Raw genomic sequence first — 25,570 nt, forward strand, 5'->3', positions numbered from 1 at the left:
CGTAACAGTGTAAATATATGATTTTCATGATTTATACGTGGTAGAAAGCCGACAAGACGACTTCATAAAATCGAAAATTACATTTTTGAATGGCCACCAACGATAGTAAACGCATTTATTGTGAATTAGGGTAATAAATGCTGTCAGACACGCTACACAGATTTTGAATTTTTAAACTAAATAAGGTTTTGATTTATGTACGTGTTTATGTAAATGTTGTATTGGCTGAACACATCTTCGGTGTCAATATGGCCGCGCAACAGACAAATGGCGATTGGGGCCATATATTTATTCCTATTCATAACTTACTGATTGAATGGCAGTTCAGTATTCATAAACAGAGGATGGCGATTGATTGGGCAAAGAGCCTATCCCAACACCTGACCTAGTTCAATTTAGCATCATTTACTAATTTACATTTCCAGGAAATAGATAAATAATAAATGATCTGAGATTGATGAAGAAAATTAATAAATGATAATTGTGATCACGTGACATACAGAATGAAAAGGAATACAAAATGGATTTTACAACTGATTATATTGGGAATATGTTGGGCCCACGTCAAATGTGAGTATATATGTATATAATTTTATGCGACGGTGTTTACTCAGAACAAACTGTTCGCGGCAGCAACCGCTCAAGAGCCTAGCCGGCCCAAAATTTTGCGGTAGGGTTGGGCGGGGTGTCGTTTGTGCAAGTCGTTTTGAATAATGACCTAATAAAATGTTCGCGCGTGCTTTTGCATCTATTTTGCTTGCCACAATGACAAAAATTCGCTTATGGCAAACAAATAATTATGTCGAAAAATGGCATTAATATGTATATATATATATGTGTGTATGTGTGTATATCCGTGACCGTGAGATTTTACAAAATTAGTTTCTACAAAAGATGTGTCGCATAAAAAGACGTTGGGAACCACTGTTCTAACACTACGTCATCACTTTTGTAAGTCATTTCTTGGTATAAGACAAAGGATTAGGAAAGAAAACCTTTTAATTAGAATTATCTCAAATTTGCCCGAGATCTCACTTGAACAGATTTATCGTGTAATGAGATCAGTGGATTAGTCATTAATATTAAAGTTTATCTTTGTCCGCTACTCGATTAAAAAAATTTGAAAATGGTAATTTTTGACTTTTGCGTTAATCGGGGCTTGTATACGGGTAATACGACACCATAATTATATATTTTTTTCAGTATCCTTTAGCATTTCAATCATCGAATCGGGGTTGGGGTGTGGAAATTTCCTATTGTCAAGTTATACCGTAACACCTAGCGGATCCGGTTCGAAAACTCTTTTAAGGCTACAAAAAATGCTATGTATGATATAGGAAAATATTTGCTTTTTATACACTTAAAATAAGCAACATCTTGGCTACATTCATTCTTTGAATGTAGACGAGTAATACGGCACCGTAATTATATATTTTTTTCAGTAGCTTTTAGCATTTTAATCATCGCATTGGGGGTCGGTGTGTAGAAATTTCCTATTGCCAAGTTACACCGTAACGCCTATCGGAACCGGGTTGAAAACTCGTTTTAATCTACAAAAAATTGCTATGTACGATATTGGAAAAAAAGGTTGACCGTACATTTGAACCCACGTACATTTGAACCCATGTGTATATCCACAGGTTTAATCTATATGCGGGTGCTAAAACCCATGGGTTAGGGTTAGTATGGGTTCAACTATCCGAAAAACAAAAAAAATTCCATAGGTGCAATAGCATACAGGTGCAATTGTCATGGGTTCAAATGTACGTGGGTTCAAATGTAATGGAACCGAAAAAAAGTTACATACTTGCTACATTCATTCTTTGAAATATAGTACATCTTCATGACTCCGTTGCTGGTTTTACAGAGCCTCATTTGCAGTCTGTACGGTGCCTTATCAGAACAACAATGTACTTAGAATGCAAGTTTTATCACGTAATCTAATTAAGTAAGAATTTGTCAAATACATTTTTCCACTTAGACTAATATCTATTTGAACATTTGAGATTAAGGACTAATTCAAATCCTCTTTATGTGTCTGACTTATTTTCTAACCGAATCACATGTATATTTTAGCATATCTGGCTTCAAATACTATTATCTGTATGATAGGCTTATGGTATTGATTTGATAATCTTTTAAGGTTTTAGTCCAGAATTAGATAGAATAATATGTTATTTTCATTCCATGCAGTTTTATTCAGTGATCACTTAGTGAATTGCTTTGAAAATGTTAAGTTTCAATGAATGATAGTATCACATATTGATAATTGCATATTGTAGTAACGCGGTTAAAATCGTGTTGTCTTCGTTCTTAAGAGTCGTGGAGCGCCCACGTTAGCGTTTCGTGTTCAAACTACGAGCACAATATACCTTTATATTCCTCTCACAGAATCAATTTGGAATAGTGTTTATTACACTTTCACGTCGAACGGTGATGTAAAAGCAATCGTGTAGCGATCTACTATTAGGGCTGGGCGTTTCGTACATTTGAATCGAATCGAATAGTAAATTATTCGAATCGTTCAGACGGAAATTCGAATCACCGCCATCTTGTTCACCCACAGGTTGAGATTCAGTCCATTTTTTTTATTCACGGTGAATTTCTAAAATGCAATTCTGACATTTGAAGCACTTCTTCCGGGTGAACTCTCTTTGGGAAGGTGAAACAGAATTTCCTTCTACAATACATAGCAATATTTCGTAACTTGAAACGTCTTGTAGACCCTTAAGAAGCATGGAAACCTACGTTTTCCGACCTCCTGCCATGTCCGCTAGCTGTTACAGCCTAACTTGGCGATTGAAAATTTTAGTAACTGATTCGGGTATTGACCTGACATCCGTATATAGATACGGTTTTTAACGTTTTAAAATAGCAACGACCCTTATATTTAATTCATATCTATGATACGATATCAAGAATTATTGGAGCATTTACAGAATAATATCAAGATTTGATATGTTACAGATACGAGATTGATCGTTTAAAACCAGTCAGCGACCTTTTCTACTTAATCCATATGTATAACTAGGCCAGGGGTTCCCGTAACATATGCTTAATCTGTTGTATCGGTTTTTTTTTCCCCGAGGGACGGTTAAGAAAATTTTATTTTATCTTTCCGTGCTTTAGTAGTCTTTATTTGAGATAAATTTTTTTTAAAGTTGGGATGAGACGAATCTCTGAGCATTGATGGCCACTGAATTGCCAAGAGCTACTGAAACTGTAGAGTCGATAGTCCATTTCTTGGTACTCCCGAAGTATGTGAACCAAGATGGCGGGCACCGCGCCGCGGTGTGGCTCATCGTGCTAAGGGTGAGGAATATGCTCGCCACCGCACCTCTGATTTCTCTGCGTGGTTCGCAGGTTCAAATCCCATGCGGGAATGGTCATGTGCGAGAGTATTGCTGGTTTCTTCGCCGCCGTTGGGTGGTTCACGTAACCGCTGGCAAGTCCATGCTTCCGAAAACAAACTACTGGCTAACTGATTCCATACTCGCATGGGTTGGTAGCTGGACGAAAAGCGTGGTTCGCCATATGATTAAGCTATATTATCGGCTTTCCTCTCCCCCGGGATAAATATGTAAATCCTATCTTATCCACCGGAACAAGTGGACGAACAAAATTAGTTCCCTCAATATTGGTACACATACTTCTGGAGCGCCGTTTATTGTATGTTCCTGGATGAATATTATAGTAATAATAATAAATAAACAAAGAATATTAGTACAGCAAATACAAAGCAAAATTCCTCCCCAATATCTACAAAATCCCCAATCCCCCCCCCCCCCCCCCCGATTGAAAAACGTGGATTTATGTAATAGTATTTTGCTCCTATTAATATTCAAACTGATACATGTTGAAGGAAAAATAAACCATCCGTCAAATGGTTTAAAATGAGCATAGTACATTTCATTGTGCCTCATATAATTATATATAAACATGCTATTTAGGGTCTATTTAAAGAAAAATTAAATTCGGTTTCAGAACTGTCATTTAAAATAGCTCAGATGTCTGCAACTGTTATTTTTAGCTCACTTACATCTGCCCAGACAGTAAGTGCTGAAATATTCATAATTTTGGCACAAAATTGTCGTTAGATGAAAATGACACGATGAAGCGTACTGGACAGCTAATTAAATAGAAAATTTTTTGGGGAACGATTCCACGAATTGAGTACTTAGCGCGTCCACGCTATGAAAGTGGTGACATCTGTTAAACGCAAAAATTTTTGCGGGAAAACTATTTGAAGCGTATAAAAATCCAAAGATTGAACGTTTTCGCGAAAAGTTTTTTGTGAGAACGTCGAAGAATGGAGGGCGCATAAGGACAATGGTGGTGGACTAATGGTGGTGGCCGTTAGCGCTAAAACTGTTTGCACAAAAATATATTCTGAGAATAGCGCTTTTAATTCGTATAGATATTCAAAGCAGCGTTTTGTGCAACAAATATTGAGGGGACGATTCGAAGAGTTGAGTACTTAATAACTTTAATTAGTTAAGCCCTTTGACGAGAAGATCATTGGCGCGAAAACGATTTTGAAGCATGGGGTATTCAAACCGCACGATTAGAAGTCGGTGAACCTTTTTTCGCAAGAACCGTTTTCACGAAAAATGTACAGGATATGAAAAGAATATAGTTATTTAAAAGGGTAATGTCGTTTGCGCGGAAAATAATTGTCGAGACTTTTTTCAGACGAAACGTGATCAAAAGGATGTTCGTGTTGGTGTGCAGCAAGACTCTTGAAATAATTGTAATCATTATAATAAAATATTCAAGACGCTGCGGCTCCTAATCCTTGACATCGACGCCGGCTAACTGTCAACACGGACATATATGAGTCTGTCACTATTGTCAATAAATGATTGAAATAAACTACTGCAATTCACTGATAAGCATTGTTTTTTTAAATCACGCGTGTTACATGTTACATATACGGTCCATAAGGCGCACTTTAAATAATTAAATAATTTCTCGTGCGATCTATAGGCCGGTGCGCCTAATGTATGGATAAGGTAGTGCAGGGGTGTGCAACAGGCGTCCCGCGGGCCACAATCCGGCCCGCCAAGGCATTTAGTGCATCCTTGTCAACACTCAAATTTTTCCCATCAAGTTTAAAATTCTAACTTCTGTCAAAGCTGATGTTAACAAAATACGTAAAAACGTTAACGCTATATATGGAATATGGCAGTTTTCCTAAAAAACTTTTTCGATCACGACCCATTTGGCACGGGCAAATTTTTTTCTCGACCTCGAGAACCGATGTGCTTGCATAATCTCGCTGGTTTACCAGTCCATGTCCGGAATGGGATTAGTTTGTCTTTGTTTACGGAAGCATGGCCTTGATGATGGAGGAAGTTGTAACCGACCAGCGGTTACGTGAACCACTAGGGCGGAGAGGAATCAAGCAATCCTCTTGCATATGTATATTCCCGCGTGTGATAATATATGATATGGTAAAGCTTCTTTCATGATAAACTTACGGTATTTTGTATAGTCTGTGCTTTTTTCGTCGACTTTTTGTAATTTCCAGATTTTCGTCAACGAGACTCAACTCATTTAGCTTGAAGCTTGTTGATTAGCAATACTGCACGTTTCCGTCGCGCCACTAAATTTGTCGAATATGCCAAAACATTTTGGCACTCTATATCGTGTTTTCAGTCAACGCGGTATTTAGTAATTATGCATGCATTTAAGTCCTTCCATCTAAAATTAAGGATCAGTCAGAAATTCCCATACCTGTCACGGCCTGAAGGAATGTTGCACCAGATCCGATAATTGTGTTTCGAATCAAAATATATAGATATAGTACTATAGTGTGAAATTGGTGTACTCTTTGATGTCCATGAGATTCACTGATTCCCCCCGCCAAGCGGGCTCGCGACCCCAGTTTGAGAATCCCTGCTTTAAGCAACCTTCTTTGTATATAAAAAATAAAACGAAATGATGGATGTTTTCTCGACCTTTGACACCAGGAAAATTGTTTCATTGCTCTGCCCTCGTAACATTTTTGATAGCGGTTTTGCGAGTTGCTGCTAACGTGAAACATCTACCTCTGAGTATCCGATGTTGGCTTCACACCTTCGATTTAAGAGGAGTACTGGATTCCTGTTTGTCGTAGGGTGGTTGATGTAACCCAGTATGTTCCCCAGCTTTTCATTTTAGGGGACAAGGTAAAAAGGAGATTGTATTTTATTGATCATCTGCACCGGCATATAAGCCGCTATTTTCTGAATATTCAAATAAATTCCTATTATCTCTGAGATTTTTATTAATTGTGGCGTCATATCTCAAATATGGGTGGGTGTTAAAAATTTTAGGGGACTGTTCACGCCCTATAGAGGGGGTGTAGAGAAATCACTGGCGTAACTGTTGATTGGTTGATTTAATTTGTGGCCAGCCCCAATCTTCAATTTCGAAACCCACCCCAGTTTTGGTCATAGGAATACCCCTCTACTAATAAGAATATCTCCTCACATTAGTCAGATATCAGTTCGTGAAATAAACCTTTTATAAATAGAGAGAGATTAATACCAATATGTAATTAGGTCTTATGTACTGTCGTCAATTATCCAAAACCATAAAAGGACATTTTCCGACTTAATTAAATATTTGTATAATAACCTTTTCTAGACAAACAAATTTTCCCATACGATTTATTTTCGTCTCATTCGTACTACACATGGGCCGCAGCTGAACCACAGTTTCACTGTTTTTAAACGTCTTGAAAGGTTTTTGGTGGTTTTCACGGGTTTTCACTGTTTGTATCTTAATGACCGTTGCGACCAATGGATCAAGGATGACCACGTATACATTTTTGATCAATTACAGTTTAATTCGAGCATAAAATGAGTCACAGCCAATAAAGCGTTATTATTTGCTTATATGACTCGGTATACATCGTAAATATGTTATTTTGTTATGCGATTTTATTTCAAAATATTAGGAGAATATGCTTCAGGTATTAGCGCTTACGTGAATTCAGTTTGGCTATTAATTTCATTTTCAATTCGGAATTGTTACCGAAGAGATTGTCTAATGTTATTTGAAAGTATTGCTACGCTCTAACTCAAATGTATTTCTGTAATTATTTTGTCATATGCTTGTATTTACTCCCAATCGTCAAGTATACATCCCGTATTTGTATATCTATTTCGGCTCATAATAACGTTTATATTTGAATGTACTATATTTATAGCGTTTAAAGCGTTATGGCTAGTTATACATCGTAAATATGTTATTTTGTCGTGCGAATTCATTTCTAAAAATTGCTTGAATAGGCTTGAGGTATTAGCGCTAACGTGAATTCAATTTGGCTATTGAAATCATTGCCAATACGAAATTGTTACGGACTAGATGAGGCCCGCGACTTCATCTAGCTATTTGTATCTTGCCCTCGTGTGTTAAAGATTTCACACCCCCGGTCTAAAGCTTTGTGAACCAGACAATATCATCTAATTATGGTCTCAGTCATCAAATCGCTTTATTTCGTTTGCGATTCTATCCGTTTATATGGATCAAGGCAATATTTTTTTCTCTTTGTTGTCGCATACATGGCCGTAACCTCCATGGCCGAGTTTTTTTTTTCTTTTTTTCTACTTGAAAAAGGGCATTTATCTATATTATACACACCAATTTTTTGTATATTGAAACGCTTTATACTGGAGTTTATAAGATTTACAGAATGGGGTTGACATAATTATCCAAGGGGAAAGAAAAGCCGATAAGACGACTTGATCATGTGGCGAACCACGTCTTCTCGTCCGTTTACAAGTTTAGGTCTGGGACTAGTTGGCAGATAGTTGTTCTCGAAAGCACGAACTTGACATATCTGACTATACATATTTGAGCTCTTTATAACGTTTCAATTGAAATGTAATAGCAATCAAAACGGTATTATTTTATTATATGACTTGTTATACATCGTAAATATGTTATTTTGTTGTGCGATTTCTAAACGATTAATTCCAAGTATAGCTTAATATGGTATTGCGTAAATTCGTACATCAAGTCACGTAAAACTACGTAAATTGGTTCACTTTCAAATGACGTATCATTTGTTAAAAAAAATTGCTTTAGATTTATGCCCAAAATACGAATTTTGAATTGTAGACACTTTTGCTCGTCTTGTTATTTCTACCCACTTTTAAGTAAATATTCCTAATGCCTTCTGTTTGTTTGACCTATTTTTGGATGACAAATGGAATCGGTTTTTGAAAAGCCCAGCATGCGCCCAGACAGTCATCAAAAATAATGGTTTAAATAATGGTTCGACCGTTTAAGAGTGATTTACTGATTTAGGACCGGATTTTGAATTAACAAAGAAATCTCCAAATTTATTGAATCAATTTCCATTCGGGATTTGACATTCCGTTGTTGAAATTCATTTCTGTGAAGTAGTTATTGTATGTATTTAAAAATTGCTTAAATAATCATTGATGTTATTTCGCTCTATTGTAATTCTCTGTAATTCGCGTTTTCAATTACTAAAATGAAAGTGAGCGTTACATGTACTAAATTGTTTTTCGGCAGCATACATAAACATGGGGAAGTTGAGAGTCAAAACCCGCTAGATGTCATGATCTAACTTGGCAATTAGAAATTCAAGACCTTCCTTTTTTAAACTGCCTGGCTATGACCCGAATGCCAAATTATAAAAAAAAATGGGAATACCTTATTATTACCAGTGCTTTCTCACCCTGACTCTCGTCCGGGTTCTTCAAATGTTTATTAGGTACTCCGGAAGTATGCGCACCAAGATGTTGCATAACCTGAATGAACCCTAACCTGTTACACAACAGAGTTCAGGTTGTGCGCCATCTTGGTGCGCATACTTCACGAGGTCCGTTTTTCATTTATTTCTAACACTCGTTAAAATATCATATACATATCTTTAAATTCTCATCAATTCTCCGTATGCCAATTTTAGAATATCAAAAGCATCCCGCATAGCTTTGTAATATATAGGGTCAATCGTCTGACCTTAATTTGAAATTATAATTTAATTTTAATATTCCACTCGGCAGGAAATGTATTCAGTAAATTATTAGGAATTTGACGATATATTTTATATCAGTATTTCCTAACCTGGGTTCAATCGAACTTTTGGGGTTCGACGAAAGCTCCCAGAGTAACATATGGGGTCGACGAAGGCTTGCAAAGGTTCAAAAACCACCGCTTCATTTATAAATATGTAAAGGAAATTATGTATTAAATTTGAAGATAATTTACGTTCATTCCTATTAGTATCTTGACCAGTAGTGGGCAGAAATGGATGAAAGAATTCTTTTGTAGAAATGTAGATATTCTAAATTTATTGCGTTTTAAATTTGCATACCTACTAATAAACTTCTCTGTAGTCAGAATATAATAACATTTAATATGCAATATTTTCACTTTTTATGATTGCGAAATTTCACTTTAATTTTTTTGATGACGTCACACATTCCATTTATATATTTTTAAGCGACGTCATCACAGTGAAAAAAAATTATTGAAAAAAATCATGATGACGTCATTGAATCAAATTTACTTGTTTGTGATGTTATTCAAGTAGCAATTGTTTTAATTGCTGCGTGTCCATAAGACTTAAGAGAACACTTATTTAATCTTAAATGAACAATCCTTTATCCATTTTGTCCTCTTAGTTCAATAATATTTTACATCACCGAGCATTAAATTGGCATTCTCATAGTGAAAGTATCTGGTCGAGTGCTTGTAATAATGAGTTTTGATTTGATGAAAATGGAAAATAAAATTGCACGACAGAGACGAGAATTTTTCACAAGGCATACCAAATTTTATCTTTGGGCTTTGTAAAGGAACCGGTGATGGAGGTCGGTTGGGTCATGGATTCTATGTTTTCAGAATATTACCGTGTTTCCCAAAAAAATAAAACGGTCTTATTTCAATTCCCTTCTGGAAAATAACACTAGGGCTTATTTTTATTTTTATTTATTTTTTTTTTTTGGGGGGGGGGGGAGGAAGGCCCATTTTTATTTATTATTGAAGGCAAGATTAAAAAGGAGAGAATTAGGAGATTATAAAATATACAAAATATGAAAACCGACGGTCATTTACTTTTCAATAACACGTTTTAATTTGAAATAAAAACTACAAAACAAAGAATATTCAAAAATTACCATACCGTACGAGAGATTTTTTGCTATCGAATAGGTCAAAAAAAAAATTTCGTCCTATCGACTAGGTCTTCTTTTAAGGGAGAGCTTATAATAAAATCGTTTTAAAAATTCAGGCTGGTTCATTGCAATAAAAAAAAGTCGCATTCAAACAAAGTTATTTGATATTCTTCTCAATTCGAGAAAAATATTGCATTTGTTTTTGTAATTGTCAGGTGTTCGAAATTGCTCAGCTCCACTCACGGCCTACATCAGTAAAATCATAATTCAGTGTTACAAATTTAACCGAATATGACTAATGTAATATTAATAACCTATAGGCCGTGGGAACGTTTCGAACGATAATTTTATTGCTTATTATATTACGTTACTTGATAAATGGCTCCATAAGTAACGAGACTACATTGTCTGGTTTCATAGGCCAAGCTAATTATATTCAGTGCCAGCCGTTATCAGCTGATATCACTGACGCCTGTAACAAAAAAACACTAAAAATCCTGCAAAAACTTTCAAAAACAATCCAAAACCGTGGAAAACTACCATGGAAAATTTATGAAAATCGCTAAAGTGACCCAAATCGTGAAACAATTATTTGAGAATAGTATTTCTATAATTTTATTCTTTATTTTTAGCTTTCGACTGGGGGAATGACTTTCCTATAAAAACGGAAATTGGATGCGACCTGTACCCAATAGCACTCGGATGCCCCGGAAGTGACGTCATACAGGTAGGAACAAAGGTCCAAATTTTCAGATTTTATGATTGCAAAATTACATTTTGAATAATTTCGATGACGTCACTGATTTCATGTTTATTTATACTTGACGTAACCACAGTAAAAAACGTATTACGTCATTGGTTCGACTTCCACTTGTGTGTGACGTCATTCTAGTAATTTTATTATAAAATTTCAACTTCGATTTTTTTGAGTTTTTGTCATTGCCAATAAACGCTCTTATCCTTGATAACCGCCTAAGCTCTTATGATGTCACAAGTTGTGTATACGTGTGAAATGTCAGCAAAATTGTCCGCGTTGAGAATTTCAAAATATTTTTCAACTCGAATAAACGACAAACCATACATAAATTGGATTTATCGTGGCGTGAAATTTTTAAAAGCTTCGGATAGATTGAGGTTTTGTCTTGTGGTGAATCCACAGCCGTTATAACAGATGGCGTCACTGTTAGCTGTGAAAAAATATGTTTTAACAAAAATTATGTCTGGAGTTGTACATCGGTGGTAACGTGCATTATCACGTAGATTTTACCACTTTGAAACGATTAGAAATATTATGAGGGGCTGCAGCTTCCATATTACAGGGTGTCCATAAAGTCCCTTTGCAATTTCAATTTTGTTATGAAGTCAGTTCTCGATATATCTTAACCAAGTTTATTGTTTTTAACCAGTAATTGTTAAGCATTTTTAGTTCATTCAATACATCTGTGAGGTCCAAAACAATATATGGTATCGATAGATTCCTTTTGCATTTTCGAAACGTTTTGAAACTTTATAAACTTTATCTGAATCATGAATACAGACATATAGCGAGTGTGGAGGAGTTGACACATTGCCGCCTATAATTGCCTACTGCTTTAGGGTGAGGCCATAATTTTATTCCAATTTTCTTTATTTTAGTTCTTTTATAAGTTTGGGGATTTGCCAAGTGACTCTGTACCTGAGATGATTGATTAGTCCTAACCTAGTAGACATACTACTTTGCGGTGTCCGCCATCTTGTTTCACATACTACGGGAGTACTCAAATTTTGGTTCTCCTGAGGTATGCGCACCAAGATGTCGCACAACCTGAACCCTAACCTGGAACACAACCTGAGTTCAGGTTGTGCGCCATCTTGGTGCGCATACTTCAGGAGGTCCTAAATTGCTTTATTAAACTTAAATACACAATGACAAAACATATACCTATTCATATATTCAGATTGTCACTGCAGAATATGGCCGTCAGAACACAGACACTTGTATTACGTCCAGTGGGAAAATGAGGAACACAAAATGCTTTCTTCCCGAAGCTAAAGAAATAGTAGAAAATCTGTAAGTACATCATTTGTCTCTTATTCGAGGGTATTTGAAGTTTTGTCTCTAATTTCAGGGATAAATAATTATATATGTGTTTCCCATATTTGCTTCGAACTTGGCTTTAGACAGTAAGCCACTTGTTTTTAGTGAGCAAGTTTGTTTTGGGAGAACCAGACTTTTTTTTAAGTCGCCACACTCTGCATTCTGGGTAAATTTGGGGTTCTGATCCAAGATTAGTCCTGAGCTCGCCACCAATTTAAATGCGACAATCGTGAACTTTTGATTTTTCTGAAGACCTAATAATTTGAACAAATGCAAAAATGAGTTTTGACTGTTGGCATTCATAATTAAATATGCTGTATTTATTCACATATACAATTACTATTTTGTAACACTTCAATTCAAATATAAAATAAAATAAACAATAAAATTTACTAGAAAAGGGAAACAATAACTTTTAGGTTTTTGTTGAAAAATAGGCGACCCACGAAAATTTTTATAGGACGCAATTTTGGGTAGCGACACATAGGTTGGGAAACACCTCCTTAGCTGGTAATACGCACTCTATAGCTTTCGTGCAGTTTTTATAGTGTATAATGCGTGCATAAATACAGCAGCATAATTACTATGCATATTACAGAAAAATACTTTCTTCTACGTTCCATAAGGGTCAGACCTTCAACATCGTATAACTAAATTTCTCCCGCTCATAAAGTTCAAAATTATCTGAACTGTGGGCAATAAAACAAAACCCTAAAACAACTTATCGTGTAGTTAAGAATCTGTAATACGATTAAACTAATCCCTCAATGTTCCGCATGATAGAGACCGACCGCCTGAACACGCAATTAAGTGCTTTAGGTGTTGTTAAAATATTTGAATTTCGAAGATATTATGTGAGCTCAAAAATTTGAGGTTGACTTGTTGGTAAAAGGAGAAATGCGAGTTCACGCATGGCGTTAGATCTCTGCTTTTTTCTGAAAAATGTTCAAAAAATAGAAAACGAAATTTCAAAATGAATTTATAGGGATATTTCAATCATATTTACTTTAGTTACAATAATCTTGTTGTATATTAGTGGTTTCCAAAGTTGATTGACCGGGGGCAAAATAGAAACAGAAGGATATTTGCGGGCCAGGCAAGGGGACGCCAGCAAGGGTCTCGATACCAGTACCGTATGATTAATATACCGGTATATTTGAAATATACCAAATATACAATGTGATAATACATATACATAAAGTGTTTGCAATATATGCTTACGGTTTGCCCAGCTAAATAGCAATTTTAAGAGTTTTCAAACCGTAAAAATTTCTTCAAATATTTGCTGTCAATAATCTTTTTCAAATAAGAATTCAATCCCATCCTAGAATATTTGTGTTAATGTGCAGCAAGACTCTTGAATATTATGTTTATTCTTGGTAAAGCATCCTTGCGTTAAACGGGTTCACTAGTGCAAAGGCTTAAGGAAAAGAAAGGTGGCCTTTGCAGATAGTTACATACAATTCCCTTACCTTTTTCATTTTGTTCGCCATTTTAAGATGCAATTACTCATTGACAGAAACCCCCAAGTTGGACTTGTATTCTGATGTTTTGATTATTACAAATGACCAACGCAGCTGCATCTCCCAGCCCAAAACATTCAATTAGGCACGTTCGCTATCTTTTTGACCAAAACATTGGAAATGACCTCACTCTTGGTTTGGGTTAAGAATTTGGGATGAAAACATTAGGAAAATTAAAATGGAATTTTGTAGTTATTTTTTAGTGAGCGGTTCCGATAACTGTTTTTTTTCTACAAAACCTAGCGTATGCAAGCGTTCTGCAGTTAACTTTAAGGAACACTGATTGAAACTAATTGTTTTTTAATTGTCGTAGAAAGTTTTGAATTTGATTGACACCATCAATGTGGAGCGTTCTAGCGTTTTTTTTATCAATAAGAGGTGCTAACTCTCAATTTTAAATATTTGTGAAATAAGTCAATTTTTTATGCTATGCTTCTTACAGTATTTCTCTCAGAACATAACTTTGTACAAATTATTTTATGTTACGATATGCGAGGAGCTACTTTTTGATACGACCAGAATTCTGCGATTTTACCCAGCGATGCCATCAAAGTTCATGCTTCAAATACTAGTCCATAGTGCTTATTTTTATAGCTGCATTTTTCAAACAATTTTTTTTATATTCGATGTTAAACATGTCAATTAGTTTTATTTCAGACCACCCCGCCGTCTGACAATCTGACAAACAGTCGGCAAATTGAAGTATTTCTTTCCTTCAAGCCAGCCCATATGTTTAAAGATCGGCTGTCAAGATAACGTGTCTCTTCTTTTAATGAGTTGAAACCGCATCGGCGGTGTCCATTTTTCTTAAAATTCAAAATTATTTTTGTTTCGCTTGACCGGCGCTTGTTTCCCTTTAAGATTTGAATTTTGATATGAACATGGTTGCTATGGTTACGGCACGAACGCCGTGTTTGAAAAGAATTAAATCATTATGACGTAATTTTGGGCCAATTTTGAAACGATGTCTTTTGCTTAATTCTATATGTTCGGAACTTTTACTCAAAATATTCATCAGTATTGGGGCTTGTAATGGCGGAAATTTTCACTCATTCTTTGTGGAAAAGACCAGTGTATTTTAAACTTTTTTCATCACGAACCACGTGACACGAACAAATTGTTGCGATCCCCAGAAACTGATCTTAAAAAATTAAAATAAAAAATAATGAAATTGTAAATTTCTCCAATTTGACCTACGTGCTTACATATTCTCACACAAGATCGAATCTTGGTTCTATTTTGGTGATGGTGGGTCTCAGTACTGGCTCTATATCTTCCAAATTCAATCAAAATTTTATTTTAACATTAGTTAGTGTTAAAAAAGTGGGAAAAGTAAGCCTATTCGCGACCCACCTGGGTTCGGACCCCATTTTCAAGAGCCCTAAAATATATTCGGCTGGAACCCAAAATCGTACCCGCGTAGTTTTTCTTGTGCTATTCCACGTATTTGTGGTGTTGCATTACATATTAGTTTGTCGGCTATGTCTTCATCCACAGGCATTAAAAATGTTGGTGCTCGCGTAGTATGCGCACCAAGATGGGGCACAACCTGAACATATTGGTATACCAGGTTTAGTTTCAGGTTGTGCGCCATCTTGGTACACGTACTACGATGGCGCCAAAATTTTCACAGCGGACGCATTTTCAAACTTGTCATGAGCGTCATTTTACGTAGATACGCTACTGACGTCTTCAATCTTGTTTTTTAGATGCAACAATCAAACACAATGTTCCTTTCAAGTTTCGTCAGCCAACTTTCCTGATCCTTGTCCCGGTACCCACAAGTATTTGAAAACAACGTTCAACTGTGTAAAATACAGTAAGTAACTGAAGCCATATTTTCAAACAAATATATTATTCGATATTGATTGAAATTACTAAAGATTTCAATTTCAATAATTTGGACTACTCCAATTTGAGTTTTTTGAAAGAAAAGGCTTTGCCTACTAATGTTTACTTGGTTCATGAGTGGCCGCTTGTTAACCTAATAAGGGATTTTCGTGTAAATGTCGCTGACATCGGGTCAACCCTTTTATTCTATTTCATCTTCTAGTTGTGGTGTCGAAACATTGCTTTTGCGAAGCTTGCATATACAAATGTCACTTTCGGCGTATCAGTGAGGATTTTTAGTCGAAAAGTCGGGGCCTTGCTATGTGCAAACTTGTCCTTTTATCAATATAGTCTTTCCACCGAGGTATCGAGGCCTTACTTTGAATAAACTTCAGTATTCTTCACATTTAAAATCGGGGGACCTTGGTTTTACCGAACTTCTTCAACAGCGCGGTCTAACGTAGCCTATATATTGATTTCATGTCAGTATATATTACACATCGTTAAGCACAATAAAATGACACGTTACGAGTTCATGAACTGAACTTTTGGCAAAGTCTCGGCATGTGTAGTTTAACCTTCATACGAGGCAAAGTCGTTTTTAAGAAAACCTCTTGCACAATTGACACAGCATTGAAATATTTGAGTTGGTTTATGTGCAGGGTACCCATAAAGTCTTAAACATTTTTTAAAAATTGCAAAGGAAATTTATCGATACCTTATATTGTTTTGGGCGTCACAGATATATAAAATGAAGTAAAAATACAATTACTGATTTAAAAAAACAAAATAACTGACTTCATAACAAATTGAAATTGTAAAAGGAATTTATGGACACCCTGTATATAGGAGCACTGGAATTATAACCTCAAAAACATATGTAAATGATAACAATGAAAAAAATGAAAATAAAAATAAAATAAAAATAAATTAAGGCAAAGTTATTGTATCAGGTGAAAACAATTTAATTTTGAGTAATATCTCATAGATTTCTAATCTAGGTATTCCAAAATGGATATTCTCCCTCAAGAATAATTGAATCGGATAATGCCGAAAAAAAAGTTCACGATCCTTCTGAGAAATGTAGCTCTTTCTGTGTCAGTGTTTATCTTAACCATCTGGATTGCAAAAAAAATTGTTGCTTCTGGAATTAGCCCAAACAAGGGCAAATCGAGTTATTCAGTTTTGCTTCCAAAAACAGCATTTTGGCAACTTTAGCAATTCTAGAGTCCCGCGGCACATTAACACAAATATATTTCGGTAACGTTTCGTCTCACCAAGGTCAGAAATATATTTGTGTTAGTGTGAAGCAAGACTTTGAATCAATTAAGATAGTTATCTTTACTCGTGCTACAGCATTCTTGCATTATATACGTACGCATAGAAGGATAAGAAACTAAATCGTTAGTCAAATCGAGTCTCAAACCTGGCCACCTCCCTTGTTCAGAACCTCATCCAAAGAGTAATAATTAGGGTAGATAGTTCCTAACCGGGAATATCCTGATATCATATATCGTTGCGCATTAGTGGAAATCATAGATACCACAATTGAAAAAAAGAATTTTCATTTTGGAATTTGGTTAAGACAAGACCAAATCGACTTATTCTGCAATACTCCCAAAATTGCATTTTGGCTACTTTAGTTTTACCTCGTATTCGCAAGTGCAACATTGTGTTCCATCCAAATTGATTTTTACTTCACTTGATTGATTTTTAATTTAAAATTAAAAAGTGACGTCAATGGCTATCTAGCTGTAGTTATCCATGGCCAAGCGTGGTTCAAATATGTGTATTTACATGTTTATCTACCGAGCCATGGTTGGTCCGAATATAATTTAGATAATTGTGCAGGGTTGGATTTATTGCAAATTTTAAGTGATTTAATTGGTTAATTTAAATATTTGAATCTTGAAATCTAGCCATTGATTGGTTCGTCTGTTTAGTCATTTAATGCATACTAAAAATTTAAATGCATTCATTATGAGAGATGTGCACGAAACAAGGTCACACGCAGTTACTCAAATGTAAATGAAACTCGTCTTTGGTGAATTATTGACCAAATACTTAAAGAAATGATAAATGAACATGATAAACAGGAGATGAGATATGAGTGCTAAAACTCGTCGGAGAAGATTCATAAAATATTAGAAACTGCTGTCATATAAGACATATCACCAGTAAATGTGCACTGTAAAAAAAGTAAAATTAGGTGAATTTTATCGTCATTCTGCTAGACAATGTGGCCCATCTTTGTTCATGTATTGTATTTTGTTTATATATAGTGACAACCGTTAATGCCCAATGTCATTAGAAATTTGAAATGGTGTAAATATTGACCCAACTCGCGAATTAAACGCTTTCTAATAAAAGAAGGCCATCGCTTTAAAATGTAGGAATTTTTACAACCTTCAGGTATCCCGGTTTGTTCACTGATTAATTGGATATTTCGAACAAAACGTATTGAGTTGGAGATCGCGGGTTCAAATCTCATTCTAACCAATCATATTAAACAAACAATTTTGATTTTCCAGTGTTTGGATGTCCTGGTTCTCTGACTGGAATCGGATCCGAAATCGTGACTGCAGTTGAAATTCAACCTCAATCTGGAACTTGGACGAAAGATCCGCTTTCCAGTCCAGATCACGTGTTTTTCATGTCTTCCAGTCAACAAATTATACAGGAATACCGGAATTGGGATGATTTTGTGACGGGAAATCCCTCATATCGATATAATTTGCCCTCGAAAGCAGCTCTGGGAAATATTGTCGTATATGACAGGAATTTATATTATGTAAAGGTAAGAATGATTTTATATGTCGTGCACCAATTGTACCATTTGTAACGTACCGCCTGTACCATTTTTACAAAAATTTGAATCGGGAAATATCTTCATTTATGGTTGATATATAGGGTAACCATAAAGTTTCAAAAAATTGTTTAAATTGCAAAGGGAGTTTATCGATACCATACATTGTTTTGGCCCTTTTGTATTAAATGAAGTAAAAATACTTAAACAATTGCTGATTGAAAAACAATAAACCTGGGTAAGTTATATTGAGGGCTGACTTCATAACAAAATTGAAAATGTTAGGGGATTTTATGGACATCCTGTACATGTTATATATGCAAGATAAGTTTGTTTGCCACGTTTTTTGAATGTTTAATATGTCGTGCGCCACTTGTCCCAATTGCATCGCTTGTGCAATTCGTTTAGAAGTCTATATCAGGAAGTAGCGACGTTGTGATTCAAAAATCTCGTGTGCCACTTACACCCCTTACACAACTGTTTTAACTGTACCGTGCATTTTGAGATGCATATCTCGGGGCTCCCGAAGTATGCGAACCAAGATGGCGGACTTCGGAACGAATATGTGTACTAGGTTAGGGTTAGGCTATAATTTTAGGTATAAATACTACGGGAGGCTCTTGGCTAGTTTTCGAACTGATAATAGGACTAAAATAAGGAAAATTGGAAAAAAATTATCGCCTTAACCCTAACCTGTTACCCATGTTACGTTCCGATGTCCGCCATCTTGGATCGCATACTTCGGGAGCCCCATATTCCAGTAATCTTGGGGAATACCCAACAACCCTACGGATATAAAGAATACTCATAATCGACTTGTTAAGCAAAAAATCCCGAAATTCCGAATTCCGTTCCGAACATTAACGCTATTGGAAACCCCACCTCAGAATTTCGTTTAATTCCTGTTGTTAAGTTTATCTCGGCTATTTTGGTTATATCTCACAACGGGGGGAGACTGCTTGTCTAGTGTAATTTTATTTTTGAATATAATTTGTCGAGGTCTAATGTCGTTATTTTTTTTTAGGCGAATTCCCGCAGTATCATCCGATACAGTCTGATCACTCAGCGACGAACAAAAGAAACTGTTATACAGCCAGAAACTGGTATCACTCAGAATCGTGATATCTCCTTATCAGTAGATGAGAATGGAATCTGGGTTATATATCCACGACAGAGAGGCCTTATCACTATCAGTAAACTTGATAAAGACCAACTAACTATATCGGTAAGCTTTTGGCAGATTTAGATTTTTAATACGACGTATCCATTACATACTAGTTTGGGTGCACCAAGATGTCGCACAACCTGAACCCTAACCTGGTACACAACATAAGTTCAGGTTGTGCGCCATCTTGGTGCGCACACTTCCGGGGGTTCCTATTTTGTCTCCAAACAAGGCCGTGTACAAGCAGCCAGAGGGAGGGGGAGGGAGAATCCGGAAAAAATGGGTGCTCAATAAACTAGTGGATTTAAAAAAAAGTTTTAACAAAAATTTCTATGTGTCATACAATTTTTTTGGACCCTCAGAAGTATGTGCACCAAGAGGGCGCACAACCTGAACATATTATGTGTACAAGGTTAGGGTTCATCTTGTGCGCCATCTTAGTGCATATACCTCTGGGAGCGTCTTTTATCTTACATTTTTAAAATGAGGTCCCGTCCAACCTTGGTCGGACGAAACGTTACCGAAATACATTTGCTTGTGTTAGTGTGTACCGATATTCCTAGGTCACTTAGAATCGCCATATGTCTTGCGTGTTTTACTGAATTTTATGCATGGTTAATCATGTGTGACAGTAGAATTCACACTCGAATGATCATGATCACCCATCCACGAAATTGATCATATTTGAAAAGAAACATGTTGTATTCGACACTTACGTTTAAATTGGGCCTGATTGATCCATATATATTATTGGTTTGCGAAATATATATAAAAAAAACGTGAAACTCAGCTTTTTGCGTCTTTTGATGTCTAGGCTCAAACTTGGGTACTCCCGTAGTATGTGTACCAGATTAGTATTAGGCCATAATTTTATTCTATTACGAGTTCGGGGACTGTCTGTGTTTGCCAAGTGAATATACCCCATGCCCATAGGTTTCAGTCCCTTTACACAACTTAATGTAAATTGGCGAACAAAATTAGTTACATCCATATTAGTACACACTTCTTGGGCGCCCCATTGCCAATATAGGTTCCGCTTACTTGGAACAAACAGATTAGCTTGTAGTGTTCCTTTAGTAGTCTTTCCACTTCTATTTGATTTATTAGCTTGCTTTGAGCAATTTTGCACATATATTTATCGTTTTCAAATTTTCTCATCAGTGCAGTGAAGTTTTTCTGAATAGAAATTCGAAACGTCGGCAAATTATATCGTTTTGCTATACACCGGTTGTGCTTTATTTATCTTTGACAGTGCTCTTTCCACGTTAGTCGAAGGGCGATTGCTTTTAGCAAACGTACAGAAAACCGTGAAAAACCATTTTTAGTCGAAGTGATATTCAGTTGCTTTTAGCAAACTTGCAAAAATCGTGAAAAACCCCAAAAAACATTGCAAAAACAGTGAAAACCGTGAAAACTTTGGCGAACTCACATGTATAAATATTGCTTGCAAATTTTTCTATCTGTGCTGTTTTCACTTTTCGTCGAAGGGCTATTCAATTGTTTTTAGCGAATTTGTATTACATATCGCAAGCGCTTCATTGCTGTAGTATAGCAAAATCTGACGTCATACGGATCTTTGATTATATCCCGTCCCCCGATAATGAATAATTAAAGGCCTTGTCCGTAAAACGGATGTAGATTCAGTATTACAGTCGCGAGATCTTTATCGGTCGGTAGCGGAACTTGTCCATAAAGTAAAATGTATCGACTGTTTATATTTTCTTTCGTAAATAAATAGTTTTTGCCTAAACTATCCATATCGTCGAATAGATCGATTCAAAACTACGCAAAAAACGCTAAATGCAGCAAAAATAAAACACACGAATTTCTTAATTACTTCAATTTTCCACTTCAAATCTGACAACTTAAAAGCAAAGTTGATTTCAAACTTTTCAAAGTTTGATTTTAAGCTTAATGGATAAACACGCCTCAAACCATACCATTACGGGTTAATCATGTCAGTTTCCAATGCTGTGCGTATCTCATCCAAACGTGTCAAATTAAATAGACAACACCTAACCTGAAGATACCGTTGCTCAGAAGAGTAGCCAGGGTGGTGGCGGTGGTGACGGTTGGGGGGGGGGGGGGAATGTCAAAAACTTGAAATTACACCCCCCTCTCCCCCATTTGAAAATTTTTGGCCACGTCCGTTGCTTCAAAGAAACGTAGAAAGAAACTTATTCAGAGCTTTGTTATGTTAATAAAACACTACATAAAAATTATTTTCATACATATATTTTTATTTTATTATTTTCAGGAAACTTGGAACACGAATCTTCGAATATCTGAATCTCTTCACACTTTTATCATATGCGGAGTTCTATATTCTATTAGTTCGTCAACTGGACAAATGGACTATTTCTATAACACGGAACTTAAACAAGAAAAACGCGGAATTAATGTTCCTTTTGACGCAGTCCGGGCACCTAATTTTGCGTATGGGAATAATTATCGAAGCGATTCTGGCCGTCGATCGTTTCTTCGCTACAATGCTACCTCTGTAGCTTATAGTCCTCGAGATAGACTTTTATACGTGTGGGATGAAAACAATGCCAATGCTGTCTACTATAAGCTACATTTTGACGACGGGAATAAGAATGGCGGCGGTATGTTTGTTTATATTGCTAGATATTGTGCGTAATTTTGAATTTTTTTATTTAAGCCTCGCATCAGTTTCCATTTGCTGGAGCGTAATATACCACCGATCTATAGTTAGGAATAGGGATAAATATAGGGTCCCAATTGCCATTTGAATTGTTCTCATCCTTGAAGCGTATATGTTTCTTTAGCTTATGACATAGCGTTGGAAGTAACTGTGCTAGCTTTTGGGTCACCTTTATCTCTGAGTGAGGGCACGTACCTCTGCTCCGAGCTCCGATGGTTTCTTTAAATTGTTGTTCTTGCAAAAAATTCGATTTTTTCAGCAATTAATACAAAAATTGATTTCATATCCTCAATAATCGGAGGATGAAATTTCATTTTTTCAAATTTCATTTTCAAGATTTCATCATGAAATTTTGTCATTCTATTTCATTTATATGGGAACACTTTTTATAACAAACGGAAGAACTTTTATGTGACATTCGGCCTTCAAGTCCATGAATTTCAGCTTAACACCCTTCTTATAGTCACCCACTTGAATATTTTAACGTTTATTTACTATCCACAGGTGGACGTGTTAAAACAACAAAATCCACGTACACCACAAGGATCCTTACGACACCTAAACGGAAACCAACTACCAGAACTACAACAACTAGGCATGCTAAACCAACTTTGGTATCCAGTGTACCAGTACAACCGTTACCGAGTGTTGGAGAGCCAGATGGTGAGATATAGTGTTTTGTTTAGTTTACTATTTTCCTCGCGGGGAGAGGAAAGCTGATTAGACGGTCTAAATCAATGGTTTTCAAACTTCCACAAACTCTTCTTGCATCTTCGCTGTTCCTTCAATAAGAAGCATTTCAAATAGTTTCTACCAATTTTATTATGTTCCATGTATGAACAGTTGAAATAAAAATGGTACCTTTGCCGAGTATAGAAGGGCAAAAGGGGAGATAGAATGAAATACGTTGTTTAGTTATTTTTTTCTGTTCATCTTGAAGGGGGGGGGAGGAAAGTTGATAAGACGGCTTAAATGAATATTGGGAACCGGTGGGTTTTGTCCCGGTAGCATGACCTTACCTGGTATTCTAGTTCCAAGTGCATTGGCTTGAATATTTGAGTAAGCCGCAACCGTCTGTCATTAATTTGGAGTTGAAAATTTGAATTATCTGATCTTTATTTCGGAAAAATTTTAATTATAGGGCAAACCACTGACTCGTTTGATCTGCCGTCTAATCCGTGCATGAGAATAGCTTACCTTATCCAGATAATTGTACTAAACACGTCGACTTGCTCGATGTAGAAAACAGAACGTAGCATGTGCCATGTAACATTTTGCAAATGCCAGCAACTATCGCAATTTTGACAAATTTCATGGGCTCATCCGTTTATGGAAAGAACATTTTGCGCAAAACAACAACAACAATAATGAAATACTATCCCGCGAAACCAAACCGAATCTAGCCATGATGAATTTTTATATGTATTCTTCAATTCATAAATTTTACATCCAACTATATTTAACAGAGGATTTCTTCCCGCTTGTAGACTTCTGCTTCCCGATTACACGAGGGAATATCAATTGGCCTAAAACGAACATTGGGCACACAGCGATCATGTCTTGCTCGGATGGATCCGGCGGTGAGTTTCAGCAAAAATTTTATACAATATACAGCACAGAATTTTTTTTTTTTTCAATTTTATTAAAAAAGCGTCTTTGTAGCGTCAAAATATGCAAAGAGGTGGGCAAATTACGGCCCCCGGGCTGGATTCGGCTCACCGAAGTGTTTCATCCGATCCACTTGTGTTTGTTGAAATTACGACTGAAGTTTTACGAATATAAATTTCCGTTGAAAATGTCGATGAAGATACCGAATCGTGAATGGCTATTGCATTAAATCGGGGAAACAAGCATGCAGGCGAATTTTTATGGACGCTTGTTATTTGCAAATAAACTTTTTCATTCATAGTTTCATATTGAGTTTTGAATATCCGTCTATTATCTGTAAATGGCCCACTTAGAAAAGAACAGGTGGTAAGTTGCAATGAAAATTTCATACAATATTCAGAACTGAAAATTTTTCGTTTCGACTTAATATAAAAGCGTTTTTGTAGCGTCGTAATTAGAGCAGTAAATTATTCGAATCGGTTCGGACGGAAATTTCGAATCGCGGAAAATTTTTTTTTTCTGTCTACCAAATGTTGAGATGAATTCTACAATTTTCTTTATTTCAACCATATTTAACAGTTTTCCGATTTTCATGTATGAAACAGCGGTACATGCATAGTTTTTTCGTTGTTTGTATGCACATGCCGGCATCACACGCAGATCAGCTATTTTGTTCATTGTATTGTCGATTTAGTCCACGTATGTTATATTAATTAATTGCTGTTCCACGTCTTGCAATTTTGTTGGTTCATGTCCTGACATGTGCATTTCTCTATATCACACATAGCAATATTTTGTAGCACTTTTTAGAACTTCAAAACTCTTGAAAACACGACCCGCTGGGCATTATGTCTAACTAGGCAATTTGCATCAGGTTGTGTAAAGGGACTGAATCTATGGGCAGGGGGTATGTGTATATTCACTTGGCTAGCACAGACAGTTTCCGAACTCGTAATAGAACTAAATTAAGAAAAGTCGGAATAAAATTATGGCTTAACCCTAACCTGGTACACACACAACGGGAATACCCTATTTTATACTCAACAGCCTAAGTATTGCGGTGCCCAGGCACGGATTAAGATTGAATTGCTTTTCCGCGATCCTTTCCTGCTTGGCATGCCTACATATAGTATAGAAGAAATAAACACCTTTTCAATTACTTATAAACATTATTTTCTGTCTGCATTTCCCTCCGCCTGTCAATTTGTATGAACAGCTAAACGCAGTTCCCGTGTCGAATTACGCATTAATTATTGAATGACTTTGACAATAAATATAATTGAGACCCAAAGATACTCCGAATGTCATGATGGAGTGTTCCTAGATGTTACGGATGTCTTGATTAAGTGTTCACTTTTTCGCTCATGTATTGAATACGGTTCCATTACATTTGAACCCACGTACATTTGAACCCATGACAATTGCACCTGTATGCTATTGCACCTATGGAATTTTTTTTGTTTCACGGATAGTTAAACCCATACTAACCATAACCCATGGGTTTTAGCACCCGCATATAGATTGAACCCTTGGATATACGCATGGGTTCAAATGTACATGGGTTCAAATGTACGGTCACCATTGAATACGTATATTTCAACAGCGAGATAGAAGTTTAATCGTCTATTAAATTTTAGCCGAGTGTCATAGAAAAGTGCTCCTCGATGCTTAGAATGTCATGAATAGGTGGTCACTCCGTTGCTCTTGGTCCAAGTACATATATAGGATTTAACTGCTGTTCGTCTACCAGATACTAAACT

The 25,570-nt window shown here is 36.0% G+C and overlaps 1 protein-coding gene across 2 annotated transcripts in view; it reads left to right on the forward strand.

Moving 5' to 3' along the window:
- The first annotated feature begins 430 nt into the window (after positions 1-430).
- LOC120343916 (adhesion G protein-coupled receptor L3-like) overlaps positions 431-25,570 on the forward strand; it is a 45,784-nt gene continuing 20,644 nt past the window's right edge. For both annotated transcript variants that reach the window (XM_039412990.2, XM_039413066.2), the window contains exons 1-9: positions 431-570; positions 10,769-10,863; positions 12,074-12,186; positions 15,446-15,555; positions 18,098-18,363; positions 19,397-19,597; positions 21,795-22,143; positions 22,707-22,865; positions 23,669-23,782. In XM_039412990.2, coding sequence (XP_039268924.2) covers positions 504-570; positions 10,769-10,863; positions 12,074-12,186; positions 15,446-15,555; positions 18,098-18,363; positions 19,397-19,597; positions 21,795-22,143; positions 22,707-22,865; positions 23,669-23,782 — 1,474 coding nt within the window. In that variant the 5' untranslated portion in view covers positions 431-503. The remainder of the gene's footprint in view (positions 571-10,768; positions 10,864-12,073; positions 12,187-15,445; positions 15,556-18,097; positions 18,364-19,396; positions 19,598-21,794; positions 22,144-22,706; positions 22,866-23,668; positions 23,783-25,570) is intronic.

The sequence above is a fragment of the Styela clava genome, chromosome 10, assembly GCF_964204865.1.
Source record: "Styela clava chromosome 10, kaStyClav1.hap1.2, whole genome shotgun sequence".
Lineage (NCBI taxonomy): Eukaryota > Metazoa > Chordata > Ascidiacea > Stolidobranchia > Styelidae > Styela > Styela clava.